Source organism: Pterocles gutturalis, unplaced genomic scaffold, assembly GCF_000699245.1.
Source record: "Pterocles gutturalis isolate BGI_N339 unplaced genomic scaffold, ASM69924v1 scaffold45395, whole genome shotgun sequence".
Classification (NCBI taxonomy): domain Eukaryota; kingdom Metazoa; phylum Chordata; class Aves; order Pterocliformes; family Pteroclidae; genus Pterocles; species Pterocles gutturalis.
Window position 1 is genome coordinate 3,910 of NW_010144966.1, and position 23,091 is coordinate 27,000.

Genomic DNA, 23,091 nt, shown 5'->3' on the forward strand with positions numbered 1-23,091 from the left:
AGACAGATGTGTGTGCGGTATTTCTATGATTCTATTTAAATCAGAAGATCATCCACTGTCTGAAGAAGGAAAAAGTGAATGTCAACCTAATCACTCAGTGGAGTGTTCTTATCTATCTCCATCCTTTTCTTCTTCTTTACCCCACAAGAAGTAGTTCTCATAAATATGTTCAAAGCATCTCAACACTGCCTGGAGAGTCTAGTTCATACCCTGAACACAAGTTCCATCACCAGATTTCTCTTTGGACATAACAAATAACATGCACTTATTTTCCAGTCCAGATTAAAAAAAAAGGGCAAAGCAGGAATCCAGCTCTTCAAAGTAAAGATGTAGAAACTTATCAATTGCCTTTCTAAACCTTGATTCTTTGCAAAGATAGTTACTAGGCACTGCACACCCACCACATAACCCAACAGCAATACAACAGCTGCAGACCTGCAGTCTCTGCTTCACTGAAGGAAACTGCAGAAAGGATAACCTGTTAGTATCCAGAATCAGTGTTTACATGTTTATCTAAAGATACAGAAACCAACCCCCAGATCCTGTTTTACAGCTCATACCTTGCATAATCCCTGACAGTACAACTATTCTGATTCAGTAGGGTCAAAGCATAGGAAAGTAAACCATCCTCTTTGAATTCTTCAGGCTGAACCCTATTAGTTTTTCTGAAGATCCAGACTACCTAACCATTCACCCTACAGGATACTCTTTTAGTCATGGATAGAAGGTCAGGGTACAAGTTTACCATAGAGCCAGGCTGATGGCTGCCACGCAAAGCTTGCTCCCATGCTCTGCACTCCCTGCTTTATATCCATTCTCACCTGACACCACCATACCAGGCGACATGCTTTGAAGGGGAAGTGTTTCTGCCACTTCAGCTTCCCGAATAGCTTATTATGGGGTTAGATTAACATCAGATTTGGCATAGAGGAAGCTACAGGGGGATGGTGGGGATGAGGAAGGAGAGCAGTCTCTTTTGCCAGTGGCCAATTTAAAGACTTTTCTCATGAGGGTGTAATTTGACAGTAGCAAAATCATGCTCTGTTAGACAAATTATACAGTCAATTGTACTAACAGAATTAGTAAGTGTAGGCTTTTTTCCTGCTTTTACACAGTACTAAAAGCAGCAGTACTACCCTTATTTCAGAAGGCAAGAGTCTAAATCATGTATGAAAACTAAGAGTGACTCCATTACAATGACACCGTAATTTAAAACCAAAACAACTTTGCTATAGAGAGAAGAGCCCTACCTTATTGTTTGCTTCATCATCTGCCTAGTGAAAGCTCCTCCCTCTGTGCAGTAAAGCTGCTGCAAGCAGGGGAAGGAGACCAAGCCAAAACCAGAGATGACTGACAGCAATAGTTGCATTGTCTGGGGGTGTAGCCCCTGGAGCTGGGGAGGGGCAGCTGGGAGGTGCAGGAACACAGCAGCATCTGCAAAGCCCCAAGTCAAAGACATAAGGCTTCCATTGCTCTGGGAGAAAGCAAAACAGATACTGGACCCACAGACCTCTAGCATTGGTATGGCAGCAGAGGGAGGGAAACAGATTGTGACACTAGAGGTATAGAAAGCACCACAAGCACTTAACCTGTGATGAAACAAATCAAGTGACATAGAATTTTTGATTAAACATACAAAAATAAGAACAAAAATCTTATAGAAGTGATACTGTCCTATTGAAGAGTAGCAAAGCTAAGCGCCGTCTACTTTCTTCCTTCAGTGAAAAGGGAGGGAATGGCAGTAAGAAGCCTCAAAACATCAACATGCTCCACTCCTCGCTGCTGTTTCTGAACCACCTCCTAATTTATTTTCTATTTAAATTGGATGAAGAACGTACCACCACAGTCTAGGAAAATGCTCATCTGATTATCCTAGAGATAAGTCAGCTCTTCATATGGACATCAGTTCTTGAGGAAAGTATTAAATCCCATGCATGGGAAGACTCCTAGCTTCCCCCTGCCCCTAATGAAATAGCTATGAATACTGTAATGTCGCAGAATTTTTTTAAAAAAGGCAAAGAAACAAACTGACCAACTGATACATTTGGGACAGAAGCAGCAACACTCTACTAAAATCTCTGTATAGACCTTTGACCCTCCTGAAATATTGCAGTGAGTGCAATTCTTTTTCTGCCAGCATCTTCCATATGCAAGACTGCAACACCCAAGCATCAGAGAAGTTGCCAGGTTCTACTGAAATATAACAGCCAGAAAGTTAGAGTGCTGCAGCTTCTAAAGATTGAACCAAAATGATTCAAAGAGACTTAACATTTCACTGGATAGTTTTTTTTTTTAATAAGAAAGACAGAGCCAGATGATACTTTTAAATGAAATCATTTATTAAACCAATCTGTTTTATAGGAGGTATATATATATTTTATCATTAAGACAACTTCAATGAAATGACTATCTACAAGAATGACTTTGATTGTTTTATTTTCATGTCACCATACATGAACAAATGAATTTTGTCTTATGAAAACATTTTACTCAGTATCAAAAATGTACACATTTTAATAACCATTGCTATAGTCTGAAGGGATTTTTACATTTAATTTCAAAAATATGTGTCATTTAATTGCTGTATGTGTTACACCATAAGCTTAAATCATCCTGTACATAATAAAAGTTTGTGTAGGTATACAAGTAATGTTTCATATTGTCACATACCTTCATGTTTGAGACACAAATGGGGGATTTGCATTTCTCTTTTTTTGCAAAAGGCTAAAATACAGACTGATGTGAGCGCAAAGCAACATTTCTTAAAATAAAACCAGTTTGAATGGCACAAGAGTAAGCATTTTTATAAATTAACAACCAGAGTTGTATATTATGGAAACAGGTACAAGAGATTCCAGTACTTTCCTTAGGGCTTCGCTCTCTGGAAGAATACCTGTAAAAAAAGGAAATAAGACATGGAATGGTTGAGGTGCAAGACAGTTTGACAGAGCTAATTTTTCTTGTTTAACATACTGGTTAACACACTAGGTTCAAGGATGTAAACTTGTGCTATTTGATTACACTCACACCCTCAAAAATGAAGCATTCTGACACATCCTCTACAATTCAATCATTGCTTTTTTGCTATTTCAGCTATTAAACATAAGCCACAAGAATATCAAGCTGTTGAAGAGATGGCAAGCTGCTGAGGATAAGTGACAATTCTACAGATGTAGGTTTGTTGTTGTGGTTTGCTCCTTCTTTCCAAATAACTGCTTTTAGCTAAAAACTATTCAATAATTCAATATTTCAATTTTACTTCAGGTCACTACCATGACTGAATTAGGTGACAAAGTTCTAATGGAATTAAAAGCTATTTAAAGAAAAAACATATTTACCTTTAAGTAATTTTTAAAAACTTTAGCATCGGGCTGCTGAAGTGCTTGACAGAATTCCTGTAAGAAAGAACAAAGAAATACTAAATAACTAAATGAAGCAACAAGACAACCTGAGATATCTTAGGATCATATGGAATAACTTGCATGTAAAGCCATCGATACTTGTTTGTAACTTCCCTAATGTGCAGCCAAGGAAAAGCCAGTTATGGATAAAAAAAATTGTAATAGGCTACGACAGGCCAAGTGCATTCTGGGGTAAAAAAAACTATTTTCAAATACAGCATCTCACATTCATTTTTAGCTGAATAGACAGAAACAGGACTATCTACGCAATCCTGGAGATTCTAAACCTTTAGCTTTTCCAGCAACTTTTGGTGGCTTTAAAATGAATATGTCACATGAACAGTTACGCTGAAGTATTATTTACTTGTCATTCACTAAATGACTCTAGATTACAGCAGAACATGTCTGTCACTTGAAAAAGTTGTATACTTCTTAGATCAGAAAACACCAGGGCACCAGCAAAAGATAATACTTGATCCTTACATATATTTAACACCACTGAAAAGTTCTACAGTTTAAGTCTTATAATGAGTATAATTGTCTCCTAATGCAGCAAGCCCGATTACTGTAGTGTCCAAATTAGTTGCAATTAAAGTTGTCAGTGTTCAAACAATTTCTTCATGGCAATGCCTACTATATGGATAGCAATGCTTAATGTTGAGACAGTGATCAGGCGTTAAGTTTCACTTTTGAGAACCCTCTTACACTACTTCAAAATAAGCGCACAAAAACCCCACAACTAATGGTTTTACATCATTTTTGACAGTAGAACTAGTGCTGTGGCTTAGATTTCCGTAGTGTTAATACAGCCTTTATCATCACACTTCCTATACGTTCAACATTCTTAATTTTACTTGAGTTATTTCTCTAAGTATTCTTATGCTTTTTAGTCAAGTTAAAATTTGAATTAAAGTAGGAAGATGGCTTAGTCACATGCATTAGACTCTTTCTCGCAAGGTATTCTTTTAGTAACTTTACTCCTTATGCTAAATTAATCCTATTCTGATATGCAATATCAGAGTAAGTTTTACTGAGGGATGGTAGGAAGTCAACTTTGTCAGGATTCGTTTTGTTCCTATTTAATATTTATGATCATTAAGAGTTTTTCAAATGTTCTTTTTTTTTGGAATTCCTACCTGAATTATCTCAGGAGCTACTTGCAAAGAAGGCAAATACTCTTGCTGAAGATACTGAATGCACTCAGGACCCTAAAGAAAAGCAGTACACACTTTGTTCAAGTATATTTTCATACATATGGGAAGTCATAGCCTTATACTGTATGGTACATAAGAGTTTGAAAACAGTGGTCTACTTGACTATTTTACAGAGAAGTTAGGCATATCAAATACCAAATGCTCATGTTATTCTCAGCTGTTAGCAAATAAAAAAGACTTCTTAACCTTGGCATTAAGGATTCTCCTGCAATTTGATACCTTCTGTTACGCAGCAGGAGAATGCACTGAAAATTGCACTGAAATAAGAACTACAATACAGCCAGTCAGTTTGTGACGAGTCAACTGTAAAAGTCAGTTAAGTAAGAAGGCGGCCCTAATTTCACTGACATATGAAAGCAAAAAAAATATTTGAAAATTAGTATTTTCCAACCGCTTTACCATGCTTCTCCCATTGCAAAATTTAGTAGCCAAGTACCCCTGAACATAGTGTTTACTCTTCTTGTAACATTGATTATGTAATTTGTGGTGGACTAAACAGTAATAAAATGTAACTTACAAACCTTTGAGAAAAACAGACAGACAGGTCTGTTTTGGTTAACACACTAGTTTTTCTTTTCTTTATCTGCATTTATTAGACACCTCTCCAGGAGGGATTACTGTACACTGTCAGTATACAAACATGACCCAATACATCTACCAGGGGAAAGTGAATCAACTTTATTAATTCAGGAATAAGTTGCCTTAGAACTAGAACATGGAATAGTTCACATGAGGGGAAAAGATTTCAGATAATTCTCCTATATTTGTATCGGTAGTGTTAAAAGAGACAGTATTCATAATATGAAGTTATTTCATTTACCAAAGCTTGATTTCCTACAGATTTATCTCTTCACTGCTTTTGGAGGAAAAACGAACCAACTCAGAAGCTCTCCTCAATTAAAACACAATCTCCCCTCTGCCAGTTTTATAACTTGTTGCAATTTTTGTGTAGTTGTGACTTTTACTTGCATTTGACAGAAAAATTAGCCTGCAAGTTAAAGGGTGTAGCAGGAAACAGTAACACTAACATAGAAACTGTTTATTTGCCATTAAAAATGTAAATATGCTATAGTGTTTTAGTCATCAGACAATGTAAATTTTTTTTTCATAATTGTTTTTCCATCTAGTCTCCTACGCATCAAAAGATACCTTTAGTTTTCACAGAAGCACTTCACAGTATATTTCTAATTGCTCTTTTATGTCAGTTTAAGTACTACACTGAAAAGTGAAAGAATGGCAATTGATCAATTAAACACAGTAACAACCAAGTGAGCAGATTCTTCTCCTTAATGAAGAGTCAATATTTTTGTAGTAATTTATCAAGAGATAGAACTACTGGATCCTGTATCCCTGCACAGCATTATACTCACCCTATTACTTTATATATAAAGAGCAGAGTAGTAATTCACCCTACTATCTAATTTTTAGAAATTGATAAAAGCACTACAAAGAAACCTGCAAGAGTTACTCCCTGCAAAGTATTATAAAGCTTACCCTTTTGAGATGAATTGTTTTTAACGTCACTGCACATTCTGATAAAGCCTGCAATGTAATACATAACATTAGACAGTTTGATTAGTCTATTGGTTAAGTATTTAAAGCCAAAGAACCTAATGAAGCTCAAAACAAGGGCTAGTTCATGCCATTATTACCTCATTTTCCCCTCACACAATGACAATAGCCTCAACCTTCCAATTTTTTTTCCCACTCTAACCAGACGAATTTCTGACACAGTTCACAAAATGAACTAAAGAACAGCCACAGTGTATGTGTTCACAAATTCATGAACAGTAGTTAATACATAATATAGGTCAATGTTAAATACTCAGATCTGCAATTGTCTAGCTTGATCTTGAGCACAGGTGAACTAGAGAATACAGTAACATGGTATCCAATAAATAATCATCCAGGTACCTCAATAAAAAACATAAGGGATTTTATTTGTGAGATGACGATCTTTGATACCACATGGCCATTGTAGGTTTCTGAGCTTCAATCTGCCCCACAACAACGAAAGAAAAAAAAAGTCCATAATACACACCAATACTGTCTGGGCATCTGCTAAGTCGAACGTTTGTTTCAAAGGTGCTAAGAAACATGCAGGAACAATGTGCTTGTAGACGAAGTCTGCAAAACCCACTGGTCCATCTTTACCTCCTGAAAAGAAAAATAACGTTCCATGTTCTATTATTGCTTTATGGTTAGCAGCAGCCACAAAGGAATTATGGAAAGACAGTCTTACCCCAAAGTTCCACCAACTTCGAAAGAATAATAAAACAAGTCTTCTGTGCAATAGGATCTGGGTAATCCACTGCTCCTTGAATGACAGTGAACAACACGCGCTCCACATTCTCTGCACCTTAAACACATTAAAACGAGCTTGTCATTTCAACTTGCAGCCTAAAATGTTTCTGTACTCTTACACTATTTTATATAAATACTGACCTGGAAGACACGCTTCAACTTCAAAATAGCTCTTTTTTGCACAAATCTCAAATATTTTTGAGAAGTTTCCCCTACGATGCAAGACAACTCTTATTTAGGTTATAATGTTTATTCTATTTATTTAAGTTTGGAGATTTTAATTGCTCTTCTGGCCTTTAATACACACAAAGGTGATGGGGTCACTTTGACTTACTTACAAATACAAGTTTTCTCCTCTCTACCCAAACCTGGTAGAGTTAGTAAAAACTCAGCAGCTCTGAAGTAGTTCACTTATCTCCCAATATATGAAAGATATTTTTATCATACTTGAAATATCTGTGCTGTGTCTATACTTATCTCTGTTTGATTCCTTTAAGAATGTCTTGTCCTACCACAGCTACCACAGTGTCTCTCTTTCAATAAAGCTCTCACTACTTCTCAATACCACTCTTTAGCTATTACCATCATTTTAGGATGGAGGGAAGGAAGTCTGAGCTCCACCCAACAAGTGAGTCACTTTAAAGCTTCTCATGTCCTTAACCATTTTGATGAAATACTGAGAAAACTACTTAAAGAATCAAGCAACTGGACATTAAACTGCAAATTCCTGCTATGAAAAGCACTAATTTGCATTTGGCCACTAACAGTGAGAAAAAACCTGGTAACTACATATATAAGTCATATGATGCCTTCCATCATTGACAACAAGATCAGGTGACAGTAATAAAAATTACTGCAGTTACTGATGTGCCCTTCAGAAAATGAACACCACAATGAATACTGTCAGCTGTGAGTGGTCTTGCCCAACAGTTTGAACATTGCTATACATTGTTATATATTGTACGATCTCCGATTCACCAAATACAATGATGCATGAGGATGTATTATACACCACTCTTCTCCTTATAGACACAGTGATCACACATAAGCTGAAAAGATCAATATGAAGAATATGCCTAGTATAGCTGGATTTCACAAACCGAAATTCTTCGCAACAGGTAAGCACCAGATAAGTTGAATACTGTATTTATATTAGTCCGGTCTACCTTAATATAGTATTATTTGTCAGGAACCAGGCTAATGATTTTAGACTTAGACGAGAATAACCATAGCACTATCCTTTGAGAAACTGAACTACTTACCTTGATTAGCTATGACTTCACTCATTCCACTGCCAGTTACTGTCTGCAGAAAAGCAAAGTAACTCCTCCGTAACATTTGTTTTTCTAAAGCAGCAGACTGGTCATTTTCTTCTGCTGGAAGGAGCAACACCTCAAAAATAGCATGAAGTAGTGGCATAAACATCTGTTGCAGAAAAGGTGAAACCTGCGTCTGTGGAGATTGGAAGAGGGTATCAACTCAAAGTTACAGAAACAACATTTAGAAATTAAAACTTAAGGGCTTGGTACAACTCTCAGCTTTGATTCACCTTTAAAGTTAGTATTTTCATGTACCAACTACTTACAACAAAGTGAGTCACATCAGGGTCACCAGGAACATTACTGTATCTTGACTTACACGCCACCTATTTCAAGTCTTCTGTACAAAAAATATCGAGACCTATCTAGTCTAATTCTGAGTAGGAACAGAAGCTTTTTCAGCATTTCTCATCCTTCAGTTCAGACAGACGCTATTTCAAATCCCCCGAAATATCCAGGAGAGGCTATGGCAAAGTCACTGTAGTTACAAAAAATGCATCTCTAAGATGTTAAAACCGACAGCAGGCCACCTTTTGTAGCACTGTCTTTAGTCTAGCTTAAAGAAAAAAGTTTTCCTGAGCTGAAACACTACTGGAATTACAGAATAAACTTCTCATTTATGTCCTACTTACTGTGAGAAATGCATGTAAGGGTACTAAATTATTTCAACATTTATTAATTGAAGAACTGGAAGTGTGTGCTATTCAGCCACACCCCGAGTTCCGTAAAGAGGCAACTCAGACGTTCATTTCTCTTTACTGTACCTTGCTTAACCATTAAGAATATTAAGGACAAAAACCTTGAAAATATCCAAGGTGAGACTATTGATTTTTATTTTAACATTGTAATAAGAACAGTACAGTATCAAAGTTAAACATTACACCTGAACATGGTATTTGTCCAGTCTTGCTCCCGTGACTTATTTTTTTTACGTTCTTCACCTTAAACAGACTATTTTTAATTACCTACTGTATCTTGAATTGCTTGTAGCACAACGTGCAGAAAGGACTAGAGTAATAAGATTCTTCCTCCCTAATCTCCAAAATACTTGATCTTTCAAAATTCCAGATCCACATGCTAGATTCACCCAGGTATATTATGGCTCTGTTCCACTGCTCTCAAAACATTTCTCTTCACTTTTGGTAATTTTAATTTTGCATTCTGCTGAGAGACTTATTTAAGCCTGTTTAAAGGGCTTCTTAACCTTCTCATACAGCAATGAATTTCCCATCCCATTCACAACAGAACAATGTTCTCGTGGCAGCTCCACAGAATCACAAGTAACAGGTCAGTAACTTAATATATTTCATTGACTTAGCATTTGAACTGTTTGGAACTAGGAAGCTCTCAAAGGCGACACTTCAAGAACCTTTGCTAGATACTCAGTTGATGGTTCTGTTCCCACTTAATCCGTCTCATGCCTCCATTTCAAAACCTCCGTATTTGTCAGCCTATTTTGAATAACAATGCACTAAGCCGCAGTGTACATTTTTAGGCAACACCACTGCCTCAAGATCTTGTAAATCAATATTCCTCCCTATACATGCATCTGATACTTCTGTATCTCTGTCTCCTGGAAATCTCATTATAAGAAATGAGAATATTCACTTCAGAGCTTGCATAGTTTATAATATTAGCTTAAGACTTCAGTGGGGGGGATGAAGTTAATTGTGTTGATAAAAAAATAATTTTGTGCTGCAAGTAGTATTTTATTTTAAAATATCAAACCCAAAAATTTAGAAACAACATAAAATTCTGAGACTAATGAAGAAAAACACTCACTTAATCACTTTGAGTCTAGCAACATACAACTGAGGATGAAGACTATGCTTCCCAGTAGCAGCCTTACAAATATACCTATTTATTAATTGCGAGATGAGGTTCTGACACATAGCTGTTTTTCTGGAACCGGAAAAGAGGCAATATCAGTGACACTTTGACTCTGAAAAGCTTACACAATACCATACCTTAAACTTAGCTGTTATTTGGTTTATGAGAGGAATGAATTCTTGAAGATCTTTTGCTTCACAATCTTTAAGCATGTGTTCAGAGGCAGAAGGAATAAATGGAAGAACTTCTTCCTCTAGGCAAATAATCATGCGGTGAAGGAAAGTGCGGACACCACTTCTCAGAACTTCCTTTTGCAACGGACAACTGAGAGCTGGCAAAAATGTTTGCAAACAGTCCAGATAAACCTCTGAGCAGCCACATTGTTTTACAGTTTGCTTATTGCTGAAAGCCTTGCTGGTTCGGCTGTAAAAGCAACACACCAAGTTTTATATAAGCTCACATTCTGTTCCAATATAATGAAGAAATTACACCGAGAACAACATATGCTTTAAAACCCATGCACTACACAAGAATATTACATTTCATAAAATAGGAGCCAAACACTGGAAGTAACAAGTAGAATTATTTGATATGAAGTAGCAGAATTACTTGATATGAAGTAGCTACAATTTGGCAGTTTTTTGAGAATTAAATTCTAACAATTTACAAATAACACATGATTAGAATAGCTCTACATCCAAAGCAGCCTTTTCTAAGGAGACTTAACTCATTTTCTGGGCTACCATAATAAATTCTACCATCACTGAGGACTGTCTAGGTCAATAAAGGACAGGTAGAAACTCAGGCCCTCCTCCCACTAAATCTTACATTTCCCTTTTACTCAAACCAGAAACACACACAGAGTCACTGTGCTGTACCTACCTAGCAAACCCAACAGCATGATTGAGGCAGTCAGCCAGTGCCATCTGTCTGTCCTCATCTTGTGCCATCATCAGTTTTTCTAACAATATTTTGAACTTCTCCATCAGTGGAGTCAACAAATTCCTCATTAGAACCTGTTTTCTTTCTGCAGAGTATTCGCTGTTAACTATCAATACTCCAGCTGTTTCATAAATGAAAAGTTGGTCATCACTGCTTAACAGAGCCTGGAAACCATTTTCCTAAAATGGAACATAACAGGCATAATTCACTAAATGTCCTTTATCAAAGTTGTCTTCTCAAGGTTTTAAAGATACTACTCCTTCTTTCATCATGCCTAAGTAATTTCTATAGTACTTTTACAATAGATTTATTCTCTTCCTACGTAAGTAAAAGCATCAAGGTAAAAACAGGTAAAAACATAGTTGAAAGAAAACTATTTTTATACAATTCAGGCAGCTAGCCTTCTATATATAGCCATACTCCCAGAAATACACATCAGCAAAATTAGGTACAAATGTAAGCATGCGAGTGATCTCATACCAAAAAAGCAAGACAATTATGTTTAAATGTTTGTGAGGTAAGCTTACAATTCAGTAAGTACTCAGGCACACTGATGAATAAGTGCAAGCTTTATTTATTACAAAAACCTGCTGTAAATACTCACAGGAGGAGAAAGTTCCAGAAGGTCTTGTATTCTATTCAGAACATCTTCAATAAAGGGATTCATTTGCTTACTGAAGTAAAGCACAGGTACATGACATTATTTAGAAGCACGTGCGCTTTCACAAGTTTCCTGGTATTTTATTTAAGCTGTAAAGTTAGATGCTAAACTACCTTCTCAATATAGAACTTCCCTTTAAATATCAAAGCACTATTGTAGATAAACGTGGCTTATGGATATGGACATTGTGGTAGGCCAAATAGATACATGGCACAGTGGGAAATAAACATTTCTTTCCCTCTTTTTTTTTTTAAATATGCATAGTCTCACTCATCTGAGGGAAATATTTTCATTAACAGTTGAAAAATAGGATTATTCTGAAATCTGAATGATCTTGGAGCTTCTCCTGCCTCTAAATTAAATATCACACCTGTGAAATAAGACAAACAGGAGATGACTGTTTGAAGGACTCTAATACACTGAGTAAGCCTCACCACTATACATTCTGTAAATATTCAGAATTTAGTCAGAGACAGGGAAGAGTTACTCTGGGGAGTCTCCAGATCCACTCACTCTCAGCTCTGCTCACTGAGGAAAAGCAGGACAGACACTTAGATAGTTGATCAGTTTTAACATGTTATCAAAATAAACTAAGCATATATATTCAAGTTCTTTGTTCCGTGACAAATTCTTTGACTGCTACCTTAGTATTACACAATAGGACAACATTGCTAAAGCACTGTTTTGATATATTACTTCATTGCAGTCCATTTGAAGCCTGGCCTGTTTCAATGACAGCTGTGATGTACAGAAGGGCTATGTATGGTAAATTCAGTGCAATTTGGATACATTTTTAACAGCTTTACTCACTTAAGAGACTTGACAAATCTGGAAAAGAGGTAAGCTGTTCGACTTCGTACTTTGGGACTTGTATGGCGAAGACCACGGTGATCTAAAAATGCCATCTGCAATCAAGAAAGTATCTCAGTCTTAGAATCCCTGAACCAGGAGGAGGAAAATTTAATCATCCAACAATTTAAGAAACCCAGCTTCTTTAGTGACCTCCAGCAAATAAGAAAATTTCCTAAGTCTAAATAACTTGTCTAGTCTTATCTAAGGAGAAATATAAATGAAATTAAACTTACTAGAACAGTTGGAATGTGCTGAGGTTCAACAGCAAAGAATTTTTCATATCTAACCACTGTTTCAAAGAATTCCAGGGTCACTGATGTATGTTGATAGGCACTAACACCAGAAGTCACCAGCTGCAAATAAAAGCATTATCAAGTTAGTACCACAGTCATTTATAGCACGAAATTACAATGCAGATGATGTGCTGGTAACTAAGATAAACCATTTAAACTGGAATGTTCCAGTCTTTATTTAGCATTTTTAAATAGCTCCCACAACACACATGCTTACCGTTCTCATCATGTCTTGTAAAGCCGTAGCTTTTGTAACATCACCAGAAAAGTGAGCACCATGAGATACAGGAAGAGCCTCAGCCAACATATACAGCAGCCTTATTGCTACTTCTACTTCCATAAATCGCGTAGTCTGCCAATTCCTAAAGATTATGAAGATCATGTTAGTCTGTAGTAACTTATGAAATGATCACAGTTCTACCATGTTAGTATTTTCTTTTGAGCCTTCTTCAGATGCACAGCACAAAATGAGCAGATTTAAACTAAAAAAAAAGCCACTTGTAAAACCTAGACAGTATTTCAGGATGCTTCTGGAAGACTTTATCCACAAACACAGCACTTCTCATCAGAGTGCTGCCAATTCTATTGTACCAATTTCAACTTGAAAGCTACAGATTTCTTGAAGTGCTTATTTAGGTACAGAACAGCCTACTATGACGTTGACAAGCCATTCAGCTTCACTTAAAAAGAGGGCTCACTGGGCACAAGGAAGCCACTGATAATACAAGATTCCTATTTGTATACACATAACTGTCCTGGTCAGGCAATTAGTAATAACGTTTCTGTATTTACATACATAGTATCCAGGACTGGTTCTGCTCTTTTTGTAAAAAATACTTCACTTCTGTTTGTTTTCCCTATCGAAACCTTGGTTTTCCGATAGCAGTAATACATAAAATTATTTGCCACATCTCATAAGCATTTCCTTAGAGGTGTAAAGTGAACACTTATCCAAATGGCTGTCACTGTGTAGGTCAGTGACAGAGATCAAGAGACATCTCCAGGAAAAAAAAAAGTTAGCTGCCATTTAAGGTTACAAAAATAAAGCTTTTTGTTTCTAAGCAGCTGAGTACAAAGTCATATTTATCATGAAGCTGTCACAAGCTCATTCTGTCAATTGGCTTCACCTTGCTACATCACACATTAATTACAAACTCCGACAGTTACACAAGGCAAAAAAAGCTAATGGCATCATGTAAACAAGTTAAAAACACTCAACTTACTGAAGTGTAGTGTTAAAAACTCTGCGGACAGATGCCAACAGTAACTCTGGTGAGACCTGAGCAAGTCTGTCCAGCAACAGTTTCAACTGTTTTCTGTACTCCACAAACATTGCTTCATCTTCACCCTACAAAACATTCACATGTCAGTGAAGTCCATATTTTTCTGTTTAAATTCACCCACAACCATTTTAGACAATTACACCCAAACCAAAAACATGTACATACAAGAAGAGTATACCACACTCAGAGAATTCAATAATGCTCACCCTATGCTCCTGCAACACAACAGTAGGCTCCTTTTTTTGGCTGATTATAATATGCTGAGATCCACTGCATTCAGTCCAGAAACATATTAAAAAGACTTTCCAAACTGAAAACTATCCAAAAGCACAAGAAAGAAAATGCTCTTGGCAAAGCCTTATTGACCCAATTCTTGAAAATTGACTCACTTCTCAAAGATGTTCTTTCTCAGCATTTAGCTTAGTTTTAAAATTAAACTGACAGAAATATTTATGATAGACTGCATACAGTTTAAGTTAGCCTTTTTAAGACTATAGCTCTCCAAACAGCCTGGAGCAAAAGTAAGTCTAACCTATTCAATCATTATTGCTGGCTGACAGAGATGTAAGCATGGGAAGAAAGTGAAAACAAAGACCTTCTGCCTCCTTTAGCTTACTTTTGCTGAGATTTGACTATCTGAAGTAGGTCAAGCAGCATCTCTTTGTGTGTTTCACTAGACAATGTTTCTCCAATCTTTTTGAAAGACAGAAATGACGTGCAGAAACACGCAAACTCACACTGAACAAACTGGCTCAAAAGCTACATTTAGCTAACAGCGCAGTTGTATTTACCTAGGAACAGGTCTGCATAAATGCAGACAGAAATATTCTGTTAACTGAACTGGCTTGGATATCCCTTTACGATGCAGTTTTGTCCTATGCAGACATGCTCAGAAGTTAAAAAAAAGCTTTCCACATAGGAAAAAAGTTCAGCCTACAGCCCTTTGCTTCTTACCTTCAAATCATTAGTCTATGAAAAACATGGATTTTTAAAAGCACAAGCAATTTTTACTACATGTAATTTGTCACATTTGTCTGTTTATTCATGTAACACAATACCTCATTTTCAAAATTATATTCTTCATCATATGTCAGCTTCTTCATAACAGCCAACATGATTGCCTAAGGTAAAAAGAGAACCGTAAGCATAGAAGCAGTCAAGTGATAAGAAGTAACAGTTAAAATCCTAAAGGAAATGAGGAAGCAAAGGAAGTGTTAAAGCAAGTGTTAAACATTTACAAATATTTTAAATCCCATTTGAATTATTATTTTTGGAGGTTTTGCAGAAGTAACAGTCCAAACTAAAACAGATGGATTATATCCAAACAATACACAGATGCCATTCCAGATACACAGCACAGATGACTTGGAGCTCTCAGTCTCTGACAGTATTATCTGGCTTTGTTTCCTGCTTGTAATCAGTACTGTTCAGTTCATATTGAAAACAATTGAGATGACTGAACTAGGCAGAGGAAGTTAAACAGGTTGTCCAAGATCCTATTTCAAAGGGGTAGGTCAGCTTAGCTGTAATGTTAACTTCTCTAATAGCTCAACATCCTTGAGTGGTTTTTTTTCAGAGGCAGGTTAACAAGCTGAATCGGTTCAACAAAGAACCCAAGAGTAAGAGCCAGGAACAGCAAACAAGAGTAGGAAAAGCAAAACCTTCCCTTTTCAGCAGCAGCAAGTTGTTACATCATTTAAAGCACTGATGTGCAACTTCACCTTAGTAGGGACTGTTGGCAAGTCCTAAAACAGGAATAAAGACTTGATCTTCTCTCTACTGAAGTCTCAAACTCCAAATGTATCACTTTGATCTTACTAAGCATTTACTAGCTCAGGTTTTTAGAACTCAGATTTACTGTTTAAAATAGATGGAGTACTCAACTCCATTCATGCTTTCCGGGATGGAGAGAAATTGGACACACACACACAGTTAGCTAAAACAAGTGTTTAAAAATCTATTCTATTTTAATTTTCACTTTAGTTTAACATTTTGTTCTGGGGAACCTTCAAAACTGTGTATTAAAGCTAAATATTCTAAATGGACAGAAAGCTATTCTGAATAATTAAAACTGAACCAGAGGCAGACCATTTTTATGTCTAAGAAAATATTCAAGTGTTAGAAGTCCAAAAGAATATTAAGTAGCAACAAGTAGTGGGGCAGGACACATCCATACACCTGTTACAAGGAAAGAGTTCACTGAATACTGGAGAAGACTGAGTAGAACCATAAAAGTATTTGATCAGCATTACAGAGCACCTCATCCCTATACCTACTACCAGGTGAAAAACCTAACTTGTGTCTTTTTTTTCATATTGGTTAAATACAGTAGCCAACAGCTTTTACTATAACTATAGCAAATGAAAAAGCTGATCGTATCAGCAAGAACTTGATTAGCATTTTGCAATTCTCTTCCAAAACTGGAGGTTCTGAAGGCAGACGGCCATAAATTTTAGACAAATATTAAAGCGCAAAACTTTAAATTCTTTAACACCAGAATGGGCCAATGAATTAAAAATAGGTTGCTGAGGTGAAATTCTTGGTGATCTTGCAGAAACAGATACTTATAACACCTTAAGGAAGAATATGGTCAAATTGCAAGAATATGATGAGGCTTTCTATTGACACGAAGTATCAGCATCTGGCAGAAGCCTCTGCTTCTCTGTAAGAAGTATTAAAGAACTGAAATTGCAAAACATTAAGGTGATATGCTGCTAGCCAGAAATGCATAGAAACACCTGTCATTTCAAGAATTAAAAATGTGATCCTGCTGATGAGAAAGAACTTTGGGACTTCAAAGGCACAATAAACAAGATTTCCTTTTTTCCTGTTCAAACAATTAACATATTTAAAGTGAGAACTTCTTAGGTGCAAAACTTTAAAGGAATGCTGCTAAGCATGCAATTTAAAGTTTAAGACAGACAACAATAAGATTTCGATTTCCAAATACTTTCTTATTATGAGTTGGATGAAAGAAGAAAGATTGGTATGTCTGCTTCTCAGTTTAGCACAAATCCTCAATAAGTGCTCAGTAAAATTAAGAAGTAATTATAATACGAAGTTCTTCAGTATGAAAGCAAGTTTAACAAAACAGTAGATTTCAGGACAGGAACACACTCAAATTTCAAGTGTCTTAAGTTCACTGCAGTAGTAATTTGGTTTGATCCAGTTGCAAGAACAAAAGAGTCATAGTAACAAAAATAAAGATTCAGTGAAGTTATCAAACTTCTCTTATTGTGTTACCTCATCCAATTTAAACAGACATGAGACAAAGCCAGATCAAGACGATCTAGACCAGCTATCAAATCCACATTTTCATCTTAGAACAGGTATGGAATTCAATTTTCTTTGTAAAGGAAATCACAGCTATCACCTGTATGAACTTACAAAATACTTGCACCAATCTAACCAGTTCAGCATCTAAATTACCATATCCACACTGGTGCAGAAGAGCCATAGGAAAAATAAGTTTTAAAAAGGACTGTGCTGAACAAACAAGTTTACTACCTCCAAAACTGGACATAAACCTTATTATAATTAATGTTTTATATACAACCTTAAGCTTATGTGCAAGCTCAGGTCTACAAACTTAAGCTTAATGTATAGTTTAATGTAATGCTTAACATGTAACTGCTCATTATAAGTACTACTGTTCATTTGAATTGCAGCTTGTTTCATAAGTTTAACTTATGATACTATCAAGGGTTGAATTTTATGATAACCCTTCCCATGCTTTCTCCAATCCTTTCAAATTAGGGCAGGTTTTAATAAAAATACAAAGCTTCAGGAAAAAGAAATCTTCTATTGCAATTTAAGAATTGCAGATATCATCTGCACAGACTGTACAGCAGGCTACCAACACATGCTTAAGGGTTGCTTGGGAAGACCAGCTCTAAAATAGCTTTCATCTTCATACACAATTTAGTACAGGTTTACTATTTAAAGAAACAGCAGCAGTTACTTAGCAGAAGATGGAACACAGTGTCCTTACTTTTAAGCCTTCCCTTTTTGCCACATGCACATTTTAAGGCAAATATATAAAACATTATTTGTTTCACCAAAATGAAAAATTCTGATCCACTGTGTTCTTGAAAAAACAGAATCTCTAGTAAAAAAATACTTACCTCTACGTTAGCTTTTTGTTGGTCTGAAAGTGCAGAAAGCTGTAAAATAAATTTCAAGTGTTATTTTTTGTATAGTAACTCCTTTATTACTGTCTAATAGGAAAAGACAGGTTTGGTTTTTTAACAACCTTATGATCTGCAAGCCTTCTTTCCACTTAATGCAGATTTATCTCAATTCCTTCAGATTCCTAAACATTACAGAAATAGCATGACTACAGTCACTAAGGATACTGAATGCTTATCAGTCAAAAAAACCTGTTTTGCGAGTCAGCTTACACATAGTTTGAGATTGATATATTCCCACAAAAATAAAAGTAAATAATGCGTCAAAAAGTGATGTTAAATTGAAGCCAGACATATTTACTTGTTTCAAGATGTGAAGGTAGTCGTAACAAAAGCCAATGATATTAGAGGAGATGTCGTCATCTTCGTGAATTAGCAGTTGCAACATTAGGGCCACTTTTGCTTCAATAGCTTGCAGAGTGTCTTGAGCACTTTTCATATCACCATTTTTTATCAGTTTAGTCCAACTAGCTATTAATGCTTGCCCCATCCCATTGACAAGCTTAGAAAATCTGGCCAAAAAATCCACATCATCTTCCTGCAAGAAAAGACATTTAATTAAAAATACTAGGAGAGCTCATGTTTAAATGTAATGAGCTTACAGACTGCACTGCCCATGTCTAGTATGTAGAAGTAAAACCGGCATTTGTCTCCTAGACGGAAAGTAACAATTGCCTGTTTCGTTTTTCCCAGGGAACGAAGAAAGAAAAATTAAAGCAATGTCAGATTTGGCTGTCCTCCGTTACACAACAGTAGCTTGCTTCATCTCTTCAGATTAGTTTGTTTCTCTTTTTACTTTACAGCAAGAAGCAGGTTCAAAATAAAAGCAGAAGCACATACCTGCCGTAAATTTTAAGCTGTATAAGAGGAAAATCTTTTTAGGGGAAACTTCAAAGAATTAACAGCTCACTTCAGAAATAAAGATAATGAGTAACTTTCAGTACTGCCTGAAAGAGTGAGTTAATATTAAACATTTCTGGCTTGCTTTTGCAGAAATACATTGATCATAATTGAGAAATACCTTAGACTTGTCACCCCAAACAGACGCTTTGCTCCCTGCCATAACTGTACAGAACCAGAAGAATAACAAGTCTTCCTCAGAGAAACTGAGGTAAGACATTTCAAGGAATAGCTCCTGAATTGATGAATGCACATCTTCGGCATTCTAGTAGGAATATAAATTTGACAAAAGCTTCAAAAGGAAGAGATAATTGCCTTGCAATCTAAGGACTACAGCTTCATAAGGACTGGTTCCTCTTTCTCCATGGCAGGTGGCAAACAGCTGTTCCTTAAACACTGCAACTGCCAGGGAATTTATGTTTTGTTAGTAGGTATATTTTTCCAGCTTATAGATAAGAATTTCAAGCCTCGTGTGATAGTGCAGATATGCAGAACAGCCTATGTGCCCTTAAAGCTCTCTCTCCTACTTAATTATGCACAGCTGATCTAATGGCTCACCCTAAAAAACTCTACCTTGGCTACCATACCTATTACAGAATCATTCAGAAGAGAGGATTCAAGGCAAAAAAACAGAAGCAGCATTAACAGTAAGCACAATGTGCTTCTGGCCAGGAACTGAGGAGTTACATAACACCTTGCTTCTAAAACAAAAAAGTCATGCTGAGGACAAAAGAAATGCAGTGCGTTTTAAATTAATAACAAACCGTCAATTTAAGTATGAGAGAAGTGTAGGAAGTGTTTAGCTTTCATGTAGAAGCACAAATAATTCTCCCTAATCTGTGGGCTTAGTTTTAGTTTGCTGTTCATTTGCTTATTTAAGAACAGTCATTCCTATTGTAAATAATATACAAACCTGATCAATACTGAAGAGGCCAGCAGACTGTAATACTTGACACAAAGATTCAACCAATTTTGTTTTATCAACTGGGTCCATTCCCTTATTTACAATTTCAAACAAACAATCACAGGCTTCTTCCCGGAGAACTTCCACAGACATGTGACCTAGCAGCATATTTATAAACCTTCAGAAGAAAAAAAAAGTTTATTTTTATATGTACACAGTAGTATCATATAGAAGTTTTTTATTATTTGTGTGTATATCTACGTTGTTTTCTTTTTATAAGACAGTTTTAAAGTCTATAAAATGCTGGGTTTAGTCAGCACGATACATTTTAAGGAGAACTCAGCAAACTGTAGTGTCTATTTTGGCCATTATATCGGCTTGACTTGCAAAGTCAATCACTCTACTAAAAAACAAAAAACTCCAAAGATTTGTATATAATTAAAGTCCTTTTTCAAAGATGAGTTTTTAATTCTGTTTCATAAAAATAGTCAGTACACTAGCAAGGTTACTTTTGCAAAGATATTAGATCAAAAAACCCATACCTTTCATTGGCTATCAGGCTCAAATCTATCCACGATACATAAGCTCCAACTACTTCAAGGCACTGGCATGTCAACTCTGAGTTATTATATTGATAGTTTTGCAAGATTTGGTACCAAGATTCCACCAAACTTGGAATGCACTGTTCCCTCATAGTATCCTTTAATAAGGTGTTCCTACGAGCCTCCTACCAATACAGAAAAAAGAATAAATCAGTCTTGTCATAGATTAGCATCTTGTCAAATTAGTAGCATTTTCATATCCACTACCAGACACCACTTGTCCTAGCAAGATAAATAACTCAAATCAGAAACCTAAAAAGAGCACTTTTTTTTTTAATTGCAAGAAATAAAACCAAAATACCCTAGTTTTCACTTTTTTTCTACCTTAATGCCTGAACACTGAAGAGAGGCAGACAAAGGGGAAAGAAGTCCTCTAGACAATTAAATGGATTTTTGATGTTAGGACTCCTTAGAACAGGCATAAGAAAAAAATTAATATTTCGAAATGAGTCAGTCTAACAATAAATTGGCTAACTCAGTCCATTAGTTTTTGTTTGCTAGCTCTCCAAGCAAAAAATACATTAACTGAAAAGTATGAAATCATAAAAAGCATTAAACAACATATGGCTTTTGGATCTAAACCACCTAATGTCTAAGGCAGAGCTGCCGCAGGAAAAAAACATCATCTCTGGAAGCCTTCTGCTCTAATTAAAGTAAGATAACTTTTTGGAAATTTAAAACAAATGTTAATGCAAAATAATAACTTGCCTCTGATGTATGAACAACATCCCGGTCTACCAGCTCAGCATCAACAGCCATCAGGATTCTGAGGTACATATCCACACCTCGTGGATTAAGGTCAACTACTGACAGAATATCAAAAAAAAACTTGGGCCATTTTGTGAGATACTCAGTAACAAAAATCAACGCAAAGACTTGTGCTGCCTTGTTGCGAATAAAAGTCTTCTCAGGCTGGGGATTCAGCATCTGGTAGAAACAAGATATTTTATTTGTATATTCCTACTAAATTAGAGAATAATCATATATGCTTGTTGAGCTCTGTATAGTGATTAATGTACTACCTCTCTCTTCTTGGCTGAGATCAATAAAAAGCCTTATATTTCCAAGGATTTTGAAGAAAATTTACCTAATTGTAATGAAACGGGGAAAATATTTCTCTCTGGGTGATACAGTCCTAAACCTTTCATTCAGTACTAAGACATTAAGTGTGCTATTCAAAGACTAAAAGGTAATTTGTCATTTTGGTGAAAGGCGTAAACAAGAACCTCCAGAAAACAAGTTACAGCCCTCTTGTAGCTAGCTTGTGCCTACATTAGATACTAGCTTTAAGAACAGTAAGGGAAGTTTCTAAATCTAAAGTCATCAGGGGGAAAAAAAATAAAATAAAAAAAATCTGTCACTACCCATCTCCCTCTCTCTCTCCTTCCTCTTTTCTATAAAACTCCTTCTAAAAGGAACAGCTTGCCACAAAGAAATTAAAAGCAAATTAATCAATTCCACAATGATCTGTTCCTTTTCATTTTGCATTATATTCCATTTCCTACTGTTATATTTTCTAAAAACAAAGCAACTATGTTAATTTCCAGAGCAGAAGTGGAATGACAACTAGATTAATGGTAGTTATTCGCAAGACTTCTATCAGCCCCCTTGATGGTACTGCTGATTGCAAACTCTTTGGTCCAACGGATACTACATGTTCTGCTACAGTAGCTAATTCCAGAAGAAAGAGTAGCCAATGCTCTGACACAGTATTAACAGAGTAGTAATGCTGTTCATTCATAACATCTGCTAGCATTCTACGTAGACAGGAGTTAAGCCAGGAGGGTCTTAAAAACAGAATTACTCCTCCTCCAGACACTCAGCAACATCAGCAATCTGGATTATATCTCTCTAAAATGAAACTTCTAATATACCTTATTTCACTCACAACTGATTAAACCAATCATTACTTGACATACGAGTTTTATATTTCTAATAAAGACTAGCACGTTAAAAGCTTTTAAACATCAGATACCGTATATCTTCAGGAAGTCATCTTTAAACTCAAATGACAGATTAAACATTTAGCCCACACTCAACGCCTTATGTTAGCCTACTAATCAACCTACGTAAGACTGCTGTGAAAGGACATACTTACCTGTGCTTGCAGCCATGTTATGAGTGTTTCCCTAATTAGCTGCTGCTGGACTTCAGTAAGTTCAGAGTATCTGAAACAAAGCATAATGAGATCAAAACACAACTGCTTCATAACACGTGCAACATTCAGTAAGGCAAGAACTCTTAATATTGCACATAATTCTGCACATTAATGTAAATGAAAAGTTCCTAGAAAAGGAATTTACACAACTATTTGCATGTTACAATTTTGAATCAGACATACATATAAGGAAAAACATTTTGCCCACACTAATGGATTAAATTTTGAGGCACTGCTGCCT

At 36.0% G+C, this 23,091-nt stretch overlaps 1 protein-coding gene across 1 annotated transcript; it reads right to left on the bottom strand.

Annotated features, from left to right (window-relative positions):
- Positions 1 to 2,297: 2,297 nt before the first annotated feature.
- XPOT (exportin, tRNA) lies at positions 2,298 to 22,860 on the bottom strand (the record flags this gene model as incomplete). The annotated part of the gene is made up of 21 exons (XM_010085244.1): positions 2,298 to 2,893; positions 3,339 to 3,395; positions 4,538 to 4,609; positions 6,110 to 6,157; positions 6,657 to 6,772; positions 6,858 to 6,974; positions 8,182 to 8,371; positions 10,206 to 10,491; positions 10,951 to 11,189; positions 11,615 to 11,684; positions 12,482 to 12,576; positions 12,757 to 12,876; positions 13,034 to 13,178; positions 14,040 to 14,164; positions 15,158 to 15,220; positions 18,224 to 18,262; positions 18,588 to 18,824; positions 20,100 to 20,268; positions 20,633 to 20,817; positions 21,401 to 21,619; positions 22,791 to 22,860. Coding segments are annotated over 21 exons (2,689 nt in total), but the record flags the coding sequence as incomplete, so codon positions are not given.
- Between the last annotated feature and the right edge of the window lie 231 nt (positions 22,861 to 23,091).